Raw genomic sequence first — 24,167 nt, forward strand, 5'->3', positions numbered from 1 at the left:
TGCATGACAGCCAACAAATTAATTCCATTTATAACAAAAGACTTTGCACAATTTCTTTTTAAAGTCATAGCACGTATGTAATAGCTGTTATCACCAAGTTCAGTATATCTGTATAGAGATTCAAATATTGCACCATCTCAAATGAGGAAAAATTTCTTGTCCAAACGTCTTGTATTTGTTTTTTTTTTACCTAGGCATTTGGTTAAATGTGACATTTTAATTTTTGCCGTTGTTTTGCTGCTTGTCTACTTTGTGACAGAATTGTTAACTTGTTTATTGGACTTTTTTATATGATTCTGTAATTTTTGTGTGTATTATTTTTATTATTCTGTTCCCTACTCCGGGATTCAAAACACTCAATGAAGAGCAGGCTATAAATACTGTAAATAAATAATAAACAGAGAGAAACCTGTGCAAAAGTGTGCATTATGATAAGATGAAATGAATCTTCTTTTCAAAACAAAATGCTAATATTACATTCAAACCTCCTGCATAAGTCTTTGTGATTTCATTTCATTAGTTGTACCTGCAACTAATTAATTAAGTACATTTATTAATAGTATTTCTATTCCACCTTTTTCACCAAGGAGCTCAAGGTGGCAAACATGGTTGTCCCACTCTTCATTTGATCCCCACACCACCACTCTGGGCGTAGGTTAGGCTGAAAGGCAGTGACTGGCTCAAAGCTACCCAGTGGTCTCCCAGGTTCAACAATCTAACTACTACATCAGCAACAATAAATCTAAAGCGGTTATTAAACCGCTTCTTAAAAAACCATCTTTAGATGCGGCCACGATGGCCAACTATCGCCCAGTCTCAAATCTTCCATTCTTGGGCAAGGTGATTGAGCGAGTGGTTGCTGAACAACTCCAGGCACGCCTGGAAGAAGCGGACCATTTGGATCCCTTCCAATCGGGATTCAGGCCTCATCACGGGACTGAAACTGCCTTGGTCGCACTGGTTGATGATCTCCGGCGGGCTAGGGACAAAGGTGAGAGCTGTTTCCTAGTTCTGCTGGATCTCTCAGCGGCGTTTGATACCATCGACCATAACATCCTTCTGGACCGTCTTGAGGGGCTGGGAGCTGGGGGCACTGTCATACAGTGGTTCCGCTCCTTCCTCCTGGGCCGTGTTCAGAAAGTGGTGGTGGGGGATGAGTGTTCAGACCCTTGGGCTCTCACTTGTGGGGTGCCTCAGGGTTCTGTCCTCTCCCCCATGCTTTTTAATATCTATATGAAGCCGCTGGGAGAGATCATCAGGGGGTTTGGACTGGGTGTTCATCAGTATGCAGATGACACCCAGCTCTACCTCTCCTTTAAATCAGAACCAGTGAAGGCGGTGAAGGTCCTGTGTGAGTGTCTGGAGGCGGTTGGAGGATGGATGACGGCAAACAGATTGAGGTTGAATCCTGACAAGACAGAAGTACTGTTTCTGGGGGACAGGAGGCGGGCAGGTGTGGGGGATTCCCTGGTCCTGAATGGGGTAACCGTGCCCCTGAAGGACCAGGTGCGCAGCCTGGGAGTCATTTTGGACTCACAGCTGTCCATGGAGGCACAGGTTAAATCCGTGTCCAGGGCAGCTGTGTACCAGCTCCATCTGGTACGTAGGTTGAGACCCTATCTGCCCGCGGACTGCCTCGCCAGAGTGGTGCATGCTCTGGTTATCTCCCGCTTGGACTACTGCAATGCGCTCTACGTGGGGCTACCTTTGAAGGTGACCCGGAAACTACAACTAATCCAGAATGCAGCAGCCAGACTGGTGACTGGGAACAGCCGCCGAGACCATATAACACCGGTCTTGAAAGACCTACATTGGCTCCCAGTACGTTTCCGAGCACAATTCAAAGTGTTGGTGCTGACCTTTAAAGCCCTAAACGGCCTCGGTCCAGTATACCTGAAGGAGCGTCTCCACCTCCATCGTTCTACCCGGACACTGAGGTCCAGCACCGAGGGCCTTCTGGCGGTTCCCTCACTGCGAGAAGCCAAGTTACAGGGAACCAGGCAGAGGGCCTTCTCGGTAGTGGCGCCCTCCCTGTGGAACGCCCTCCCACCAGATGTCAAAGAGAACAACAACTACCAGACTTTTAGAAGACATCTGAAGGCAGCCCTGTTTAGGGAAGCTTTTAATGTTTGATGTATCATAGTATTTTAATATTCTTTTGGAAGCCGCCCAGAGTGGCTGGGGAAACCCAGCCAGATGGGCGGGGTATAAATAATAAATTATTATTATTATTATTATTATTATAAAGATGCTCACAGGTGAACTCTGCTCTGCAGAAGCCTTAACTGGGTCTTCATTTGTTTCCAATGTACATATCATTTTGTAACGCATTGATCTTTAGGCTGAAACTAAGGGAGACACTGGAAATAGTACAGAAGCAAATTACATATGGTTCCATCAGACGTGTTTTGTTTTCCTGCCTTGAAATAGTTAAGTGTGTTGCGCTTCCTCAATACACTAGCATTTTACTCAGGTTCATAAACAAGTTACTTGGCTGGTGACCACTGGCAAGAAATGGCTTGTTTTGACTTTATATTCACAACAGCCTGGTGCACACATCACATTAAACCATCACATTAAATCATAGTTTATTTTAACTATGGTTCATTGTGACATGCAGACCAGGCCAATATGGGAATTGCTACGAAGTGGTTCCATCCCACATCGCAAAGAAAGGGTTTGCGAGTTGAAAAAACAGTTGGTTCTTCTCTCTCTTTCAAAATACTAATGGAGGGAGATGTTTCAACCATAGCCTAGTTACAGTGAGATAAAGGCTGTGTCTGTGTGTGTGTGTGTGTGTGTGTGTGTGTGTATTCAGCAAACTGGGGGGAGGGGGAAATGGAAAATTGTTAAGAGGGTGAGTCACTACATCCCTTCAGAGAGCCTAGCAACTGGTACAGCTTCTGAGCAAAGTACAATAATTAGATTAGATAGGACAAGCGCTGTCCTCATCCAGAGCTTCCTTCCTTCTACTGATATGCATCAATGCTACTCATGCTTCAGTTGTTTTTGTGAAAATGCATTTACAAAATGAATCCAAAGTCTGCCCCAGCCCTTGCCCTCAGCTTGCAGCCTAGCAACAACATTCATGTTTGGTAAATCACAGTGAGGTAGTGGTGCAAATAAGCAACAGAATATGTAGTTACAACGAACCAATTTAATAAACTTCTGCTTCTCAAATTATTTTGATGTATCAATAGGAACACATTGATTTGGGTTTTGGACAGGCACTGCCAATGAGTTGTAGTGGCTATAGCTCAGCTTGGTGGGAGAGCACCTACTTTACATGGAGAAAGTTCCAGGTTCAATCATCAACAAGGTTCACTATAAGGCTGAGTGTATGGGGTGATAGGGGAGGGGTACTACCTCTGCTGGGGGACATGCTGTGCTCTTTCTGGGGTAGCTTGTCCACCTTTGTTCCCCACCCTGCACTCAGCTCTCACCTGTGGCTCCTAGAAGCTGTCAGCATGTGACAGTGGCCACACCCTGGAAACGGCTTTAACTGGCTGGCTAAACCAGGTGAGGGTAGCTGATGAGCCTCAAACCCTCAGTGGTGAGTTAGAGGCTTGCCCTGTGTGCAGAGACAGGCTCTGGCAAATTGAGCAGATAAGACTAGTAGTGGATTCAACGATCAAGAAGGCGGTTTTTGCACGTGCTGTAGATGGAAGTAGATGATAGATGGGGCTCATCAACCTGGGATGGTAGCCCATCTAGGAGAAGGAGAACTCTGATCCTAAACATCTGCTGCCTTGTGGGACATCTTTGGGAGAAGAAAAGGCTAAGGAGTATGGGTTGTATGTGGGGGGGGGGGGGTTCACTCTGTTACTGTGTTCTGTTGCATACCATATCGAGGACCAATCCATCAGAAGGTGGGTGCAAACCTTCAAAATATAAATAATTACAATGTACAAGAACTGGAGCAGTCATTGAGGCTGAGGTGGTACTTGCAAAGATCTCATACGTGATAAAATGTTGTTCAACCACATCAAGAACGCGACCCAGCTGCCTGAAGGTGATGGAGGAAAAAAGCATTCTGACAGGCAGTTCTGGTAAAGCAGGCTTAATGCAGGTGATGGCTGCAGGCAATTTTTAGGGGCTGGAAAATAGGCCTTGCAGCTCCAGTAAGAATGCAAGAACACCCAGCATCCAATGTGACATGGACCCCAGAGCTATGGTCCTAACATTGGGAATGATTGGGTTCAAGAGGCACAGCAACAGCTAGCTGGGGAATCTTAATCTTATGAGGTTGTAGTTATGAACACCAGCATGCCATTAAGGATGATGCATGGAGCCCAGGGACTGCACAATAGCAGAGCAGGGTGTTCCTCATGCAAAAGCCGAGAGGGGGGGGGGAGGGAGGGAGAGAAAATGAATATAAAGAAAGAATGTTGATACTAACATTTAGCTGCTGAAACTATTCATCCTTTGTGGGAAAGGTAATCTTTTCCACAATATTTCTGAGAGCTACTTTATACCAACAGACTAGTCATCCATGTAACCCAGTATTATCTATGCTGACTATTAGTGGCTCTTTGTTTTTTTCAGTCTTGCTGCCAGATATCCTTTTAAGCTAGACATGTTGAGGATAGAGCACAAGACTCTCTGCATACAAAACATCTGCTTCAACCATTAAGCTATCGCTCTTCCCCATCATACCATTCACAACTATCTCATACACAAGCATTTTTAAAATACAATTCTACCATACAAACAGGAGACTAGAAAGGAGAATAAGGCTTCTGAAACCATGGCAGCAAGGAAGAATCTGTTTGAAATGGTTTATCCCACCACTGTCTTATTCATCCCTGCTTAATACCACAATCTCCCCTTTGTTCTTCAACACTGTCCTTGCAATTTCAACCTTCTTTTGTAAAAAAAAATTCTCCAAATTAAATTACCTTGGTTCTTTGAAATCTGCATTTACAGTTGTCTAAAACAAATGAGCAACAGATCAGGAAAAAGAGAGAAGGGAGGAAGGAAAAGAAGATCAGGTGTCCTTGATATAGTATCTTTTGGGCACACTACACATCTTCACACAAAATTCCCATAGCTATTCATCTCAGAGGTAGTCAACTAGGTTGTCCTCCAGATCTGTTATACTACAACTCTCGTCATTCCTGACCACTGGTCCAGCTAGCTAGGGCTAATTGAAGTCCACAACATCTGGAGCCCAAAACATTGGCCACCCCTCATCTATACCTACACATATTTCTAAAATAATGCAACTTCCTGGTTGCCACAGCTCCAGGCTTCTGCACACTTCTGTGAGAGTTCTAAAGAACCCAGAACTTACCTCCAAATAAGTATGTATATGATCAGATTGCTGCCTGGACAAGAATTTTGTGGCAATGCTCTTTATTATTTATATTTTAACATCATGGAACCTAATGTAGTGTACACATGGTTCTCAGGCAGCTGGCTAGACAGGCACTGGCTAGACCCAGAGCTGCTTGCTCCAGTGAAGTGGTATTCTCATGTGTCTTCAGACTGTTCCCCATCTTTGTACACCCAGATGGAGAGCTGTATTTTGGAACTCACTACAGCCAGAGACTATGTAGGGATTCTGTTTGTGGTTAAAAAGAAAGCCATCAAATTCAATCCATGAACTATTATCCTGCTCCTGAAATAATGCTTAAAATCTTTCAGTTTATTTCTCAGCAAGAGGACAACGGGTGCAGAACAGCTATCTGAACAAATAAAAGTTAAGTAACATGGACCTTCCTTCTCTTATTCAAGACAGGACACATTTTTGCCTTCACAGAAATCTTTATGTCATCCACCACTTCTCACAGCACTGTAGACTTAGTGACATTTTGAAAAATGCTTATTACTCTGCACAACAAGCAGCTATAGGTACAGAATCCCTTCAGGCTATCCTGGGAACATTCACCTCAAGGGACTTTTTTCTGCATTAAGCACTTTCCATGACTTTATAATTTCCATGGGACTGCACACTCACTGCTCCCATAAGCTGGATCTGCCATTGTACATTATAAAGCTGATACGTCATACACCATGCCTGAAATTTTTCACATGTCAACAATCCCAGCTGTAATGCTGTTAAGATTGCTTGTTTATTAGCCTGGGCCTTACTACATTTTGTTACAGTGCTTAATAAGAAACTCAGAATAAACAGAATTTCTAAGGAAGAAGCTTGTTTCACTATGGGCAGATAATAATATATACTAACCACTTCTTGGATAGCGAAGTTAAGGTTGCTTGAGAATGTAATAGCCAACCAAGACAAAAGCTCATGATTGAGTGAACTGGCTGCCTAGCAAAAGACTTATCTTCCAAGGCAGTTATTAAGCATGCATAGGATTGTTGGCAAGAATGGCACCCAATTAAAATTAATTGATCATGTCAGTCTTAATAAATTAATCTATCCATTAAATCCACAAAACTCTGTAGATATATAAACATTATTTTTAAGTGAAAAAACATATGTTGTGGTAGATTGTTCCCATCACAAAAAATAAACGCCAATTTCTTTTTGTTCTGTTTTTTTGCTTAAGCTAATCAAGAAAAGGTCATGATCTTAACTATAGCAGATTCTCACCAACCCACACACTATCCCAATCATTTGAAATAATCTGCTCTACCTTTGACAGCTGAAGTTTCACCCCCCACCCACTTTTGAAGTTAGTCTTCTTAGCCATAAAGATAGAAATTTACTTTAAAAAAAAAAGTGGAGATTCTCAGGATGCCAATTTTCACATCATGCCCTGCTCAGATTCTACACTTGGATAGAATCATGGAATGCAGACAGCACTACATTCAGATTTAGGATTTCAAATTATAATTGGAATTGGATGGGATCAAAAAGCCACCCAATAATACACCTACACAAAACCCACTGAGGCAGGACCATTTATCGTTCAGGGCTCTGTCACAGACTACTTTGTTTACACAATCCAGTCTACATGGGGAGCATAGCTCAATCAGTAAAGCATGAGTCTTCATCTCAATGTCATGGGTTCAAGCCCTACGTTGGGCAAAGGAGTCTTGCATTGCAGGGGGTTGGACTAGATGACCCTTGTGGTCCCTTCCAGCTTTATGATTCTATGATTATTTCTATGAAGAGAACAGGCACTCCAGAGAAAAACAATTGCAAAACAAAAGCTCTGCAGGGTGAAGGTGAATATTAGATCCCTTCTCAGATTTCTTCTGATTTCTAAATTTTCAGAGAACTTAAAAAAAAATTATAATTTGTCTCTTCATAGTATGAATGACTTACATTTCTCTAAATGCTGAAATATGCTATATGTTGCTTATGCAGCGCTCTTTGGGCTGTCCACCACTCCTATATTTACACTGCATCCATAAAAAGAGCCCTGGGTCTGCAGAGCTGACGACAGCATACTTTAACCCCTGTCATCAACCAGGAAATTCAGGACCACTGGGAGGTTGTGCCCCTTGCCTCCTAGAAATAGCATCTTGGCAAACGGGAGACCAACATGGTCCCATTCACAAATCAAAGGAGGAGCTGTCGTCCCCCACCCCCACCCCCGTTCCTTGTCTGAAATAACATTTGGCATGAACTGCCAGTTGCCTAGGAATGAAGAAACAAAATGGGAAGGACATTCTGGCACCTTTCTATCAACTAATGAAAAAAGAAACATCAATTTGTTTTTCAAGGGGAAGGTCACCCTGGCCCAAACTGGATAAAAATGCTCACCACTTTGTTCTGGCCCCGAAGAACTATTCTGCCTCCTCTACCTTTTATCTCCACTCACTTTTCCTAGCATGCTTTGCCTTTTTAGTTTATACATCTGGTGGCAGGACCTTGTTTCTCTCTCTCAGTATGAGCTGCTTTGGGAGACAATACCTGTTTTTAAAAATGGATAAAACTACAACTTGAATAAGAAAGTGAAGGGGTTCTGGGAGATGATATATAATGAGTTAAAGAAGATGTTGAAATATACTTTTGTAAAGAAACCAGAAACCTTCCTTCTAGGAATAACAAGAAATGAAATAAATAAAAAGGACTGTAAACTTTTTCAGTATGCAATAACAGCAGCGAGAATATTAATGGCCCAAAAATGGAAGCAGGAAGAACTACTGACTCTGGAGGAATGGAGAATGAAGTTAACGGACTATGCAGAACTGGACAAGTTAACCGGGAAAATTAGATATCAACGAGATCACAAGTTCATTGAGGACTGGGAAAAATTTTCAGAGTATTTGAAGAGTGTATGTGATGAGCAACCAACGCTAGTGGGTTTTAAAGAAGCTTTGTGAAAAAATAAGGAATATTGCAAGAATGCAAATATGTTTATAAAGGTACCCTAAAAGGCGATACTAAATTTGAGGAATGCGTAGATAAAAATTTAAACACGGATGATTGTCAGAGAAGCTGAGGGAAGTCCAAAAGATGAAAATATGTTATTTGGGAAATTGTTTGATTGGAGATATTTGTGTAAAACTTACTAAAAATTTATTTTTTAAAAAACAACAACTACAACTTGAATGAAGATTGTTCATTAAGATCTACATTGCGGGGCTATGATTGCCTATTACAGTGTTGCTAAGAGTTTCCTGCCAAAGAAGCCTTGTGTGTTGCAGAACATTCTGGGAAGTGTTCAGTGATACACACTCCATTCACAGGGCAGTAGCAAGACTTGTTGGATCGCATCGTCACTTCACATAAACAGGGCATGCCCTAAGGCTGCACATTTTAAGGTATGACTGATAGCAGCGAGCAAGCTGTCATGTGGAAAAACCTCTTTCCACTCTTAATTCTTGTTAAGATTCTGAGAAACCCCAGGATTTCTTGGGAAATGGTGTGAAACTCCCTGGGTTATAGACCTAATATTCTGACTAACCTTTAGAATACAGGTTTAGACAGCTTCAAAAATACCACCAACTTTTTAAGCCAATACTGTAGATCAGGCGTGGGAAGACTTTCGTCCTCCAGGTATTACTAAACTACAACTCCCATCCATACTTGCTAATGCTGTTGGGAGTTGTAGCAACTTTTGGATAGTCCCTACCATCTAGGTGATGGAGATTCTATAAAGGAAAAGTCACGGGAAATGAAGTACTGAAACGGCACAAGCTGGGTCAAGTGACTTAATCTAAGTGAGGAATGGAGTGCTGAGTGATCACAACAATGAACTTTAATCTAAATCCTGGTGTGTGCAAAGGAGGCAATGAATAAAACAAGAACACTCAATTATCCTCTGTTGTATTAAGTAATGAAGTCTGTGGTGGAGCTTATGATCCACAGTCACAACACCCACACTTAGCTGTCAAAAAAAGCCCATTTGTAGCTAGAATGTTGAGGGTTGAGCAAAGGGTTGCTGCACATAAATTACATATGCCATATCAAAGAAATGTAGAATACTATATGTATTATTATTATTTCTTGTCTGTATTGGGTCTAGATCACCTCTCAGCATATACTTAAAGGAGAAGGAACACCAGGGGAACAATGCTAATTGCTGCTTTAAATAAAAAACAAAACATTAACTACCGGAAACTTAGCAACCAACTCCCTTTGGCCTCATTTGTTATACCTCATCTTGCTTCTGTGGGTAATCTGTGGTCTGTTTTCAGTTTTAACAATAGAGCAGAAGAAACCGAGAAGGAATTTCAGATACTTTGGTGTACTGATGTCTGAATATGATACTGCTGTCCACATTCTTTTGGACTAAATGTGCAGGTTGTTCTTTAAGGCCAATCAGGGGTGCGGGAACTACAAATATTAAAGCCTTGAAAACAAAGGTACTGTATTTATTTGAAAATAAGAACTGGTTTTCAGTTGCTTCAAACAGGTATCACTGGGATATAGAATTTAAGTACAAATATGTTTATTTGGACTCTATGTTTTGATTCATGGTGCAGCCCTAAACACAATTGACAGGCAATCATTTTGGATTATTATCTCTGCTGTAGATGTGACTACTGAAGGTTAAGCAGTTTGTGGATTAGCAATTAACTTTCTACAACATTCCTTAATTGTTCTTTTATTTCAGTGTTTTCAGAGAAGATTGGCAGATGAAATTGAGGAGACTCATTCATCCAACTATTACATGACTAGGCTTCTTGGATTGCTTTCAAAATTTCAGCCTCTACATTTAAGCAAAAATTCATTCTAATCATGTCTATTTACAAGGAGCAAACACGTGCACAACACCTCCTTGATTATACACTTATGAGAAACCAACACTATCATTGCAATGAAATGTCAGAAACAACGTGAAGGATGCTATTATATACAAAACTTGGCTGCACAGGGCAGGATAGATTATTAGCAAACACTGGATTAAAAATGTACTGGCTTTAAAGGCCATAACTGTTGGACAGTAATACAGACAGACAAACCCACCATCGCATTAAACCTTACCATTTGAACCTAAATATGGGACAATTACTCTTAAGCCTGATCGACAACACTCCTGTATCCCTCAGGACCATGTTGATGCCTTCCCATTGCATTTCCCATTTCCCAGCAGGTCTGGACCACGAAATCCAGTTGTGTGCAGGCAACAGCAATACCTGCTAGTCCCAGTGCTCAATAGGGATCTGTAAGTCTGTCACAGTCTATCCTGTGGCCAGAGCTGTAGGAACTATTCTAATCAGTTTTGGTGGTGGTAGGGAATCCTACAGAGCAACTACTCTATGTAACCTCCTGACCTCCAGTTTGTCTAGAATGTTTGTCTAGAATAACCATCTGCCGACACAAGGGGAGAGAGAGGTGGCTATGCCAGTCCACCTGGGACAGCGGTGGTTCAGATACTTCATTTTGGCCAGTTTTAGCAAGCTTTACGACAGGTAGGACTAAGCACAGCATCACAAAAAGGCTCCAGTGGACAGGACGGCTGCCTCAACCTGCCTCACTGGCCTGCCTGGAAAAAGTTTAGAGGAACTGAGCAAAGCAGGAAGATATGAAGCATGCCAAAGTATTAGATTACACTGGAATTCCCTACTTTACATCATGATTCACTGCTTACTGCAAGCTGCTGTAAGTCGGAAAGAAAAGCTGAGTTTTTAAGAGTTTCTTAAAATAAAAAACAAACCAACCTAAAGCCAATTATATGCTGCTGCTAACTTCCGTGAGGTTATACTGGCTTCAATTCAACCTTCTCAGCTCAGCAAGGTCATAGACGGGCCTGGAAGTATACACTTGGAAACTTTTTGGCACAGAAGTCTATGAGAGCTTGACTGCATGAGGGCTTCTTTCTTCTTTGGCGATCACTCGTAGCCGAGTAAGATTGTTTTCCATAAACACAGTTTTAACAATGAGTACATAAGTGACTGTGGAGGCCAATTCTGGAACCACACGTCCTTCCTCAGTGGGGACATTGGTTTCCGGGCTGGAGTTGATCACAGTGTGGATTTGCCAAGCGTGCCTTCCTCTTAGCACGTTTCCCCCTTGCATCCTGAGTTTGAGTGTCTTCAAAGCCCATGACACCTTTGGTAAAGGCTGTTCTCCACTGATCAGAAAGAAAATGGCCTGAACTAGACCTTCAGAAATCTAGATCCCTGAGGTTGAGTTGATACTACCATGCTATTACTCAGCACAAAAGGGCTTATCATTCCCATATCATTTGAAGGTTATATTGTGACCTCCTTAATGCTATTTGTTCTTTTGCCTTATCTCCTCCTGGCTTTATGGAGGTACAGTAAGTTACAAAAGGAACTAGGAGATAATCATTATCTAGCAGGAGACCTCAGTCTATCAGGCGGCCTTGAGGAAATTCTATTTTCTCAGCCTCCTTGCTATACTCTTTCCATCCCCAGCCCACATTCATCTGCAAAGTGGGAATAATGCCACTCTCCTTTACCAAGCTGTAGGAAAGACTGCTGCAACAACAGTCCCCTCATGAGCGCTAACAAGCCTCAGTTAACACCTCAATTTTAAAAGCCTTCACTTGCCAGTGCTGGGAGAGGAACGTAGTCAATTGCCAATGAATCAGCCCAAGTCTACATAAAATTCAAGTTCCACAGAGCACCCTCAGTGACCAACCAACTGCTCAACCTTGGGTGGTTTGCACCATGGTTGAAAGGTGAACATGCAGCATGTTGGTGTATGAGTGGTGCTAAAATTGTAGCTGCTTTGCTTCTCCTCCAACTGTGCTGCTGGGAACTAAGCAACCATTTGGCCTAGCACAGGAGTGATGCACCAGCACACTGCTTGGTCATAGTTAAGCTTAAACTTAACTGGTTTAAAGTGAGGTGCAAACCAGACAGTTCTAAAAAAAACTTGTCAGTTTTAAGAATTCTTGAATACCGGTGCGTTAACATAACCTATGTAGGTACATAACCTATGTAGCTCTGAAAATCCCGATTCAGAGAGAACTTACATATATCTAGTCCATTTTATATCCCACATTTCTTACAAGTAGCTCAAGATGTTTTCCCTCCTCCTCATGTTATGCTTGTAACAACTTTGGGGAAGTAGGCAAGAGGTGGACCATTTTGACTGGTGAGATACTAATCTTGCAAATTTAATAAATAAAATTTAAGATTGTGCTCTATTGTAACTGATGGCCACCTGTCATGTTTGATCTAGTTGAGATTCCTGCATTGCAGGCGGTTGGACTAGATGACTCTTGGGGTCCCTTCCAACTCTACAATTCTATGATCCTGAGATATTGTTTTTATGATTTTTGTGAGCCACCATAGGAGGCACTGTAAACAGAGTCAGCAGGAAAATGTTTTCAAACTCACACTGGGACTTTGTGTCATGTGCATTAAGGAATTTTGGGAGGAACCTTCCCACACCCAAAAATTTACCAGAAAATCCAAGAACCATTTTGATTGTGCTACATTTGATAAGATCTTGAAGAGGAGATGAATCAACACATCTGGCCCTTGGATGTAGGGCACCAGATCCTGACTTTCCAGGAAAAGGTGTAGTCTTCAGATGAACTGACATCAAGATAAGAATGGCTATACACACACACATGTAAATGCACACTGGTGTCCGATAAGAGAGACTGATTCCATTACAGACTGAGACTAAGAAGCTTTGGCAGATCTTCCCTTACTACTTAGCACAACTACTCTCTCCCACACGCATAACCTAAGATAAAAGGAAGTACTAATGTTTCCAGATGGTTTTGTTGTTGCTGCTGGTCACACTGGAAGAGAGTCAATTTAAAACTCTTTGTATGGGTCACAGCTCATGTGCATGAGACATTGGGCAAAGCTAACTTTGTTGGCCCCACAGTCCTTGCTCATTTGAAAATATGGCTATCAGGGTTTAATGCGCAGGGGAAAGGTGAGAAGAAATCTTTGGCATCTTTAACCCCACATATGTGCACGCCTAGTTTCTATCCTGCAAACAAAACCATAAAACACACAAGTGGGATCTGCATTAAAATGGTGTAGTGTAAGGGTAGTCAACCTTCTTATACCTACCGCCCACTAATGCATCTTTCTTGATGGTAAAATTTCCTCACCGCCCACCAGTGCTCAATGGAAGGAGGATTCAGATTGTGCCGTAGAACCCCCTACCGCCCTCCTAGAATCCTGAAACGCCCACTAGTGGGTGGTAGGGGCCAGGTTGACAACCCCTGGTGTAGTGCACCAGCCAGCCATGCCTTCTTTTGAGATACTTCATTCCATTCCATTCACCCATATTTTCCATTCCCCCAATAAGAAGTCAGTATTCCATGACTACTGAGTATGCTCAGTTCTAACAGGGATGTGTTTCCTCAGCTTAGGGGTCTTTCTACACCAACACTATTTTGTACTTCTGCAAACCTTGGGATCCTCCTGAACCTGCTGAACCTCTTGGACATAAATGGTGCCATTTGGGTTACATAAAGATCAGCACTTTAAGAAAGAGTTAACTATTAGTATATAGCATGGGTAGGCAAACAAAGGCCCGGGGGCCGGATCCGGCCCAATCGCCTTCTAAATCCGGCCCGTGGACAATCCGGGAATCAGCGTGTTTTTACATGAGTAGAATGTGCCCTTTTATTTAAAATGCATATCTGGGTTATTTGTGGGGCATAAGCCCCCAGCCCCCCACAAAAATATAGTCCGTCCCCCCAGAAGGTCTGAGGGACAGTGGTGGACTGGTCCCCTGCTGTAAAAGTTTGCTGACCCCTGGTATATAGGATGTGAATAAATCTAGTTAATCTGAATTTCCCCTGAATTCCAAAATGGGTAAGGACCAGATGTGACTTGTAGACATTGGACTTATTTGCAGAGGATGAAGAATGAAAGGCTTGTTTTCAGAATTTATATCTCATCTTATCAGTGGCTATGAACAATAATATGGCACAATAAAATCATTATCCATGAAACAATAAAAATGCAGCAGAAAACAGCAGAAAAAGGAGGCCAACAGTAAAACAAGTGATAAAAAACTATGCTCAAGAGGGGGAACAAAGTAATTAAGTGCCATTAAAAGCTCAAAGGGAAAAGATAGCATTTGCCTGGTGCCTAAAAGGTACTAACCATGACACCAAGCGAACACGTCTTGGAAGAAAGCCTCACATTTTGGCCACAAAGGCTGTTAGTTGTCCACCTAGCCTGAGGAGGGTGGGCTCCAGAGAAAAGCCACTGAGAGATCTTTATCTAGTGCTGGGTAGCAATGGGCAGGTAGGTTTGAAAGGCTGGACTTGAAAGATTTGCAGGGTGAAGACATTAAACACACACATTTGCCATTTTTGGAAACTTTTTCAGGCACAATTTACATTCTTTTATCCTCAGTCATGGGGCTCATATATATAGCTGTGTTAAATATGACTCTTGCAAATCCAGTTTTCATTTAAAACAAACACTGATCAGGATTCGCAGTAGAGAGCCGAACTTCTACGAGTTATAAGATAATCACTGCACAAAGATTTATTGTTATGGGCAGTATGCCCATTGTTATATAATACAACTATTGATGTTCCAACAGTCATTGCAGCTCATATTTCCTTTTCGATATCACTTAATAGTCAAGTGGGCTCCAACAGAAAATAGCATAGCAAACTTGTTTAGGCATGTTTTAATGTTATTTGGCTGCCATGAACAAGGAAGCGAACCAGCACAACTGGAACAGCCAGCTCTAAAAGGAATCAATACATCAATAGATCAGTTTCTATTGACTTTTCAACGTAGAAAGCCAAGAAAGCATCATTATACCAAAGTCCACAGTATTCTCTGTGGTAGGACTGCTGGCTTCATTTTGACATGCATAACAATGACTTTTCACATTATTTTACAAAATCACAAAGTTGCAAGGAACAAAAGGTCATTAAATTGAACCTATGACTGCCATAAAACAAACACAACAGACCTCACCCTAGACCCACCTTCTCACTGACTGATCAAGTAAGCTAGAGAATTGGTTCCCAGTTACGGGTCCGGGGACACCTGGGGATTTGCCAAGGACTCACTTAACTTGTTAATTGCCCAGTGAAAGCCACAATGATGATCCACAGATCACCCAGCCTCTGCTCGTGACCAGGGCCTGCTTGCTAGCAGCGGGGGAAAACTTGTGAAACAGTTGCTGGATTGCAAGTGAATTAGGACTGGGCAAAAACCTCTGACACAGTTTATTAGGGCTGTTGCAACTGGAGTGGCAGGGGGCAGTGAGGGGGGGTGGAGAGAGAAAGCAAATGGCTTGCTCCACGGGTAGGGTTCACATGTTTATCATTTTAAAAAGGTAAGGGATCCCTTCCCCTTGCTCTCTACTTTTTAACTGAAAAGAACTTCTAATTGCTTTCAATGACTACAAAGTTTAGAGGACTCTCCCACTGCTTGTAGTAGGGTTTTCAGTGAATCTTGCTTTTGAGTTTGGGATTCATGTCTCATCCTGGAAGTCCAACAGGAAATAGCTAAGCAAATTGCCACTATGATTAGAACAACTGCTCACCCTCTGATGATTTAGTTTAGTGCTAGGGCACTGTCTGGAAATAGGCAATTTGTGATAGTATCACAAATTTTATGGTCTGTTTTTTAGTATACCTAAAATCCTTTGCTTATTAGGGGCCACCCCACATTCAAAAAATTGCTTTGCACGGGTAACTACCATAGAGTTATCAAAATTTTCAAAAGCAGGGGGCTTGGCTTTTGGAAAACAGCGGGTACAGTGGTGCCTCGCAAGACGAAATTAATGCGTTCCGCGAGTGTCTTCGTCTAGCGGTTTTTTTGTCTTGCGAAGCAACCCTATTAGCGGATTAGCGCTATTAGCGGTTTAGCGGCTATTAAAGGCTTAGCGGCTTAGCTGCTAAAAGGCTATTAGCGGCTTAGCGGCTTAGAAAAAGGGGGGGGAGCGGAAAAAAAATCTCAAGACTCGCAAGACATTTTCGTCTTGCGAAGCAAGCCCATAGGGAAATTCGTCCTGCGAAGCAACTCAAAAACGGAAAACCCTTTCGTCTAGCGGGTTTTCCGTCTTGCGAGGCATTCGTCTTGTGGGGCACCACTGTACTCAGTAATAAGCTAATTGGGAACCACTGAGCTAGGGACACCCTAGCACAGCAGTACCCAAGTGCAGCCACCAGGGGCTAAATACCGTATTTTTCCGTGTATAAGACTAGGTTTTCCCCCTAAAAAATAATGTCAAAAATTAGGAGGCATCTTATACACAGATACATCTCCCCCCATTTTCTTAAATCTGAGTCTCCCAAAATAGGAGACGGAAAAATACGGTAGCTTATACAGGCATTTAAACTATGAAAGCACCTGCAAACTGTTTACTGTTGTCATCATAAAAAAGAGTCAACTTACAAAATGATGCCCATCACACATGTTATGTAGAAGGCCAGCACTTGGTACATTTCTCCACTGGAGAAAATTGAAATGTGTCCACAAAGTACATAGCCTTGGGAAAGTGAGCCATGCCACAAACCACATGCATGGGCAAAACTCTCTAAGTACCACTAGCCAATCTTCTGCCCTGGGGAAAATTCTTTCCAACTTGAAACATATTTATCTCATTTCGACATTAGTTGTGATTAAGTCAGAGACTGCTGCTTTATACAAAATGAAATCACCAGTGCACCTAGCACCATACGGGTCTCTCTGATTTTTTCTTTACTTAATGGCCTGCAGCTGAATTCCTATTTTAAAATATATAATCAATCATAGATGCATTTATGAAGAATATCTTACCCTGAAACTAGTGATTTGTGCATTTTTGCTACCACAATCTCTGCTGAAAGACTACTCTTAATCTCACGACAACTTCTTCAACTTTCAGTTTACTTTTAATCCTTAACTCACATTATCACAGGTATTACCACTGCAGTACATCTGTTTATAAAACTAAATTCTGACTTATACCACGGTAGATGGCATAGTGGAAAATGGACACACATGAAAAGGAGAAAGCAGAGAAAGGAAACGCATGGAAAGCCTGCAGAAAATAAAGGACAAAAGTGTTCCACAGCAACCAACTAAATCAGTGTTCCTCAAGCTGTGGGTAGCGAGGGTGAAGTTTCTTAGGAGAGCATGAAAGATGTGTAAAGAACTGCACATGTCTTATTAGTAATCTGTCCATGAACAATAAGAGTTTAGGGTTGCCAGTGGTGTGGGCCCTGGAATAACTGAGAGGAGGGAGTGGGGGGCCACATGTTATCTTAGGCCAGAGAAAAGATGCACTGAGAGAAGATGCAACGTGTGATAGGAGATGGACAAGATGGGTTCCAAGGGCCACAGGATTCAACTGGCAACAGCAGCCTATGTAAGTAGTATGGAAACCACATAGGAAACAGCCAACAAAACAACTAGCTTTAGGGAAATTCAAGGACCTTTGGAATGAAGGAGGAAGCAAGTTCACAAATAGTCTTTCTTAAAGAATGGCCTATTTAGATTCCTGCATTGGAGGGAGTTGGACCAAATAAAGAAGAAGAAGGAGAAGAGGAGGAGGAGGAGGAGGAGGAGGAGGAGGAGTTTGGATTTGATATCCTGCTTTATCACTACCCGAAAGAGTCTCAAAGTGGCTAACATTCTCCTTTCCCTTCCTCCCCACAACAAACACTCTGTAAGGTGAGTGGGGCTGAGAGACTTCAAAGAAGTGTGACTAGCCCAAGGTCACCCAGCAGCTGCATGTGGAGGAGCGGAGACGCGAACCCGGTTCCCCAGATTACGAGTCTACCACTCTTAACCACTACACCACACTGGCTCAGGGTCCCTTCTAACTCCACAATTCTTATGATAAACATAATCCTAAGAGACAAAAAGAAAAGACCAATTCTTAGCTCTGAGGAGACGGAAAAAATGAGATGTCAGTCTGGTGCACAGTAAAAGGATACACACTTGAATGACTTTCACCAGTCTACTGAAAAGAGGATCCCAAAGTCCCCCTGGGTTAAACAAATTGTGTCCTCTCTTTGAATGCACATGTGCATGGAAGAGAAAACCAAGAGCTGCAAAGTAGACTCTAGTTATGTATGTTTATAACACTGCTTAAGTCAGCACTGGGGAGTATCTGGTTGTGGGGCTGATTAAGCCCACCAGGCCTTCTCAATTCGCCTACCAGGTCATTTAGGCAAAATCATACCCATCTGTCAGCTGCCTGATGTCATATGACATCAGGTAAAGCACAGGTATAGCTATGGTTTCAAACAGTGCTAAATTCAATGTTTCTTTGCAGCTGCAGGTTGTATTCTGCACTGTTTGGATGTAACACATTACCCTGTTGCATTGCTTTCAGCAGGGATCAGATACACCCCCTACCCACCTGCCAAAGTGGCCCCCAGAGAGCAGGGCACTTCTAGTTCTGGCCCTCTGGACAATCCTGTTCCACAACCCTGGCTCAATTCAATGTACTTTTGGGCTGGGATGCAGCACAAACATACACTAGAAAGGTGGGGGGAGAGGAGAGAAAGGGACAAAGCTTACCTTGTGGCAAACTTCAGTTTTAATTTCTTTGAGAGCGCGTTCAGAGAAGACACATCCACAGTTGCGTAGAAAGCAAAATCTTTGGCGAAGCAGAGAGAAAATGATGTTCAGAGGTTAAATATACACAGGCAACAATGAAGCTACAGACAGCTCTAACTAAGACTGCAATCCTATGCACACTTAACTGGGAGTAATTTCTGAGTAAGCATGTATAGATTTGCTGTAAGCAATGGGGTGTAAGATAATTGTGGCTAACTTGTATTAATTGTTTTAATGGGACCCAGGTTGCAGTCATATGCACACTTAGTCTTATCACACTCAGTGGAACGTAACATTTTGAGCATATATAGGATGAGCTGCACATCCGAACTAAATTTAGCTGGATCAAGGCCAGAATTTATAAGCAAAAATTTTCAAGTCATACAAGAATGCAAAAGAAAGGTGATAATAATAATAATAATAATAATAATAATAATAATAATCCATTTGTTACTGCCATTTGTCCTCAGCACACAATTTAGCCTGTGTATCCCAAAACACCCCCATGTGGTTAACACAGGAAGTGCATATTAAGAAAAGGCCTCTGCAAAATCCTCATTCATTAATGTAGTAACAACTATCCCATTTCAGTAAGCATGCAATAAAAGCCAAGCATGTGCTGTCACAGTAAACTGGTACCTCGGGTTAAGTACTTAATTCTTTCTGGAGGTCCGTTCTTAACCTGAAACGGTTTTTAACCTGAAGCACCACTTTAGCTAATGAGCTAATAAAGCTGCTGCCACGCCGCCGGAACACAATTTCTGTTCTCATCCTGAAGCAAAGTTCTTAACCCGAGGTACTATTTATGGGTTAGCGGAGTCTGTAACCTGAAGCGTATGTAACCCGAGGTACCACTGTACATATTTAGTTTTACAGATACTCAAATTTCATAGGCTTTTCATATTCTTCAATGACATTAACACTGATAAAACTTACAATATGCAGGCCTTTAGAAGCTTCCCAACTTGACCTGAATAGGTTGTCCCTTGATACTCAAATAAGGTTTGATTTTTCTCATAGCAAACTATTTAATGTGTCTAGATTTTGGTCATTAATCCTGAAGGTTTATGTATACTCACTAGGAAGTACCGTATTTTTTGAACCATAACACTCACTTTTTTCCTCCTAGAAAGTAAGGGGAAATGTCTGTGCGTGTTATGGAGGGAATGCCTACGGGTGGCATGCCTACGGATTTTCCTCCTCTAAAAACTACGTGCATGTTATGGTCGGGTGCGTGTTATAGAGCGAAAAATACGGTAATTCCTAATGAGCACAGGGAGAGAGATACCTCTGAGTAAGCATGCACAATACTGGGGTGCATGTGACATATCTGCACATCATGCTCCTGTTCAGAGACCCACAGGACAGCAGCAGACTCTGTGTTTCCACTCCCACCTTCCTAAGTAGCATGCCCCATTGAAATCAGTAGCATTTAGTTTCTTTGAAAACTTGCTTAACCATCTAAGAACAGTAATTTTTCTCCACCACACAGGATATTAAATACTTACCGATGCCTTCCGTTCATTTCCAACCCAACTATAGGGCAAATGAAACGTGCACTCTGGATGTCATCATATTTATCCCCTTTTGTATTCCCCTTGTCACCAGTCCAAGCAGGATTGTCTGAGAGATTTAATTCTATGACGTTCTGAAAGGAAATAAAAGTCTCTTACACAAGTTTTTAAATGGAAGCAAGTTGAAGTGACCTCCTGAAATAATGAAGTTCTTCCCTTTATCATTTTGTATTAATAAAACCATTTGCAAAACATTCAAGGTTAAATTCCTACTCCTGACTGAAGGTTTCTTAAAAAAGAAAAAAGCAATAGAAATGAATTGCTTTTCTAGCCACAGATCTACTCAACTATTACAAGCCTAGTTAATTTCTAAAATAGCAACTCACCTGATAGAGACAACAAGACATAGCAAGCAATTTTAAAACATTGGTGCTTAGGCACTGCATACTGAGCTTTAATTGCCATTATTCTGTTATTACTTTTTAACACTTTAATAGAACTATGTTAAGCATCAGAGACACCACAAAAGTGGGGCTCTCTCTCTCTCTCTTTGCCCAAATACATTTTAATGTAAGGGGGGGGAAAGCAAAGAAGGAACTACAAGAGAAAACAAGGAGGTCAAGTCATGGGGTAATGCAGAAAGAATGAGGCTGAGAGTTGTTCTTAAACAACAGTAAAAACTAGGAATTCACAATTCCATTTGTCACAGTGAGTTCCCAATCCCCTTATGGTGAATATCATGAGCCTTAGGTCTTCCTTCTCTCCCAGGAGTACTATGCTTCTGAGTTGCTTGGAGGGGCTCTGAAACACAGTACAACTTGCAGTGAACTCCAAGCAAGGCACAGGGGGCACTTCAGAAGCATAATGCAAGGTTGGGGACAAGCGCCATAACATGGGAAGGGGCATGGTTCTGTGATCAGCATTTATCAAGGCCAGGCAAAATTTGTGGATGCCTCACAATAACCAAAAGGTTTTGAATAAAATTTTAAGAAAGAAAAGGGGATTGGCTTGATAGACAAGGTCATTTTGAGTGCAAGCAATACTATGACAGAAGCAAGAGCAGACCAATAGCCAGCATGCAAAAAAGGCATCAGAAGATGCAGCATATGAAGATTGCCCCATGGTTTTTTTTAAAAATAGAAGCCTGCTAGAGAAAGTAGGAGTTTCAATGTTTCAATAAAATCAATAGGATTTGTATTAAGGAATTATACAAAACAAACTTTCTCTGAATTATGCCTAATAGTTGTAGGCTCTGGTATCTAGAAACGTTTAGATGGATCACAAGCATGTTAATTCACCTTAATACTCTTGATGTGAGATGCTGCTTCAACAAGGACTTTATCGGAAGATTTATCCAGCAAAAATTCAATGATTGCATCTTTGTTATATAGTCTGTAATAGAAAATATACTGTAAAACTCTTTAAACTTCATGATTGCAATTTATTCAGAAATTAACATTGTTTCACTGAAAAGGAGTTTAAAAATGTAATCCTACCTGCCAAGTTCACAAGCGACTATAGGCCTGCTTAACTTTTCTTGACTCAGAGTGCAGTAGTACCACTGGGCCACCAATTCTGCATTTTTGTCAACCTGAGGAATACATAAAATTATTAACATTTTGTGAAAGAAATTCTTAAAGAAAAAAAACTTTACAGTCATCTTCATTTATGCTTTCCCCTTCTATGTGAAACCTACTTTCCCCCAAACACCAGTTTGAAATGAGTTGAAAGAGAGTTGGCAACGACAAAAATGATCAGAGCTTTCTAGGGGGTTTTGGCCCAACATAAGCAACTAGAGAAATGCTTTGGGGCAATTTCATTTAAGAAAGAAAAGAAAAAGAAAACCCACTGGGAATGGAAGAAAATAACCCCAAATTATTTTCTTTGTTTAGTCAAAGGTTGCTACTCAGACAAAACAATTTCTGAATCTTCATTGTCTTTTAAGATTTTGTGTCAAACATTTGTTCACCAGCATTCTGCAGAGCAGTCAAAAAGCTCTCATGACACACAGCCCAGCCTCAAGGAAGGAAACAACCCCGAGAGAATACAACGCCCAGACAAAGGGGTAGAGAATAAAAAAATGTCGTCGTCCCCAATTTCTTAAATGCTGACAAGGCCCTTTTCACTCAATTCTGCCCCCATTTTACCTTCTATGATAATGTTCTATGATTCACGTTCATGAGCATGTTAACATCACACAACCCAAGTATGATCCTTCTTGATGACAGCTGCATGAAGATCAGCAACACCATACTTAACATGTCATTGCGGTGAAGTAATATGTAAAGTCAGGGATGTCCAACTCCCAAGAGACTGTGATCTACTCCCACTATAAACACACTGGCAGTGATCTACCCATTGGATTAACCAAAGTTGTTAAGCGTTTTTTGGGGTGGGGGGGGAATAATTTAAATTGTTGAGCTTTTTGGGAGGGAGGAAGAACCACAGTTGTTAAGCTTCTTCTGGGGAGGCTTCAGCACAGTTGTTTAGCTTCGCGATCGACCTGTTGGACATCCCTGCGTTAAGTCATGTTGAATGTGTCAGCTTCTTTTTCTGTGTTTTTTAAAGATAGAACGGAGGGCTGCTGGAAGTGTGGACCCTCCAGAACAGACCACATCTGTTATTGAAATGTCCAATAGAAGAGTCGCGGAAAGGTAAAACAAGGAGGGGTCTGGCGGGAAGCACCAATCCTTATCAACCGTTCAGAAAGAGGGAGCACTCCTGCCAAAGGCGTTATGCTTTGTCCACCCACTCTTTTCCTTTGTGGCAAAGGTTTCCCAAAAGCTTAGCTACCTCACGGCAGCTTCTGAGGCTGGGACTACCCCGCCGTCTCCGAAAACCATCTTTCCCTTGCCCCCCCCCCAGGCCTAAGCGCGCCCTCCGGCCCACCCTTCCTCGCAGCTTCCTCTACCCCAGAGGACCAGAGCTAAGGCCTCACCTTCTCGATCTTGCGGGGCCCTTTCACCAGCTCGTGCCTCTTGGGGATCGTCCCCCCGTCGCAACCCATCTCTCTCCCTCAGCTACTCCGCTGCCGCACTTCCGGGTTCCTCCAAAACAAAGGAGCTTCCGGCCGACGGAGGCCGTCCATTTCCGGCGCAGAACGGGAAAAGGGGAGGGCGAGGGGAGATGACGTAGGTGGCCGGCGTTGCTAAGGGCAACCTGGCAACCAGCAATACACTTCCCGGAATGCTTTCGGTGATTCGGTGCGGCTCTTGTTTTTTTTGGTGCAGCCGAAGCCATTGCAAAAAAGATAAAATACGCGAAGCAGAATACAATAAAATGCATTACACGTTTAAAATAGTCGTTGTGTAAACCAGACATTCTGTCAAAGAGTCCTTGGAGGATTTAGCTTGCTATTCCCACAAACATTTATCCAGGCCACTGCAAATTGAAAGTAAGGGCCTGGCCCCAAAGCGTGTTTGCATTGCAGTAAACCTGCAGCCTAGGCACACATCCTTGAGAAATTGTACCAAACTAACTGGGATTCACTTTGGAGTAAGCAGCGCATAGGGTCTGGATGTAGTGCTGCTGCTGTTGTGTGCAAAGCATCCCCAAGATCAACGGGACTCCCTTCTGAGTAAACAAGACTGGACTGAAAGGCTGAAGTTTTTATGCCTGCTTACATCCCCCAACCCTTACACCACTCAATTGAAAAAGAAATAAATTACCAGTAAATATTTCCATACTGTTTTGCAATCATGTTTCCAAGGCAGTGTGGTAGTGGCGGCAGCAACCAAAGAAAATACAACTGTTGGTCAGCAGTTCTGCAAGGAAAGTGTGTAAAAGGCTCTCGCTGAATCTCCCCTTCTGTCACAGATGCAT

At 42.2% G+C, this 24,167-nt stretch overlaps 1 protein-coding gene across 1 annotated transcript in view; it reads right to left on the reverse strand.

The window, feature by feature from the left end:
- Positions 1–23,439, reverse strand: part of RTF2 (replication termination factor 2) — a 61,489-nt gene extending 38,050 nt beyond the window's left edge. Inside the window, exons 1-5 of the mRNA XM_081011520.1 lie at positions 23,284–23,439; positions 21,842–21,936; positions 21,644–21,737; positions 20,340–20,479; positions 18,793–18,871 (exon numbers count right to left, since the gene is read on the reverse strand). Of these exons, the coding sequence (XP_080867646.1) occupies positions 18,793–18,871; positions 20,340–20,479; positions 21,644–21,737; positions 21,842–21,936; positions 23,284–23,352 (477 nt within the window). The 5' untranslated portion in view covers positions 23,353–23,439. The remainder of the gene's footprint in view (positions 1–18,792; positions 18,872–20,339; positions 20,480–21,643; positions 21,738–21,841; positions 21,937–23,283) is intronic.
- Between the last annotated feature and the right edge of the window lie 728 nt (positions 23,440–24,167).

The sequence above is a fragment of the Podarcis pityusensis genome (genome assembly GCF_964106645.2).
Source record: "Podarcis pityusensis genome assembly, chromosome: 6".
Lineage (NCBI taxonomy): Eukaryota > Metazoa > Chordata > Lepidosauria > Squamata > Lacertidae > Podarcis > Podarcis pityusensis.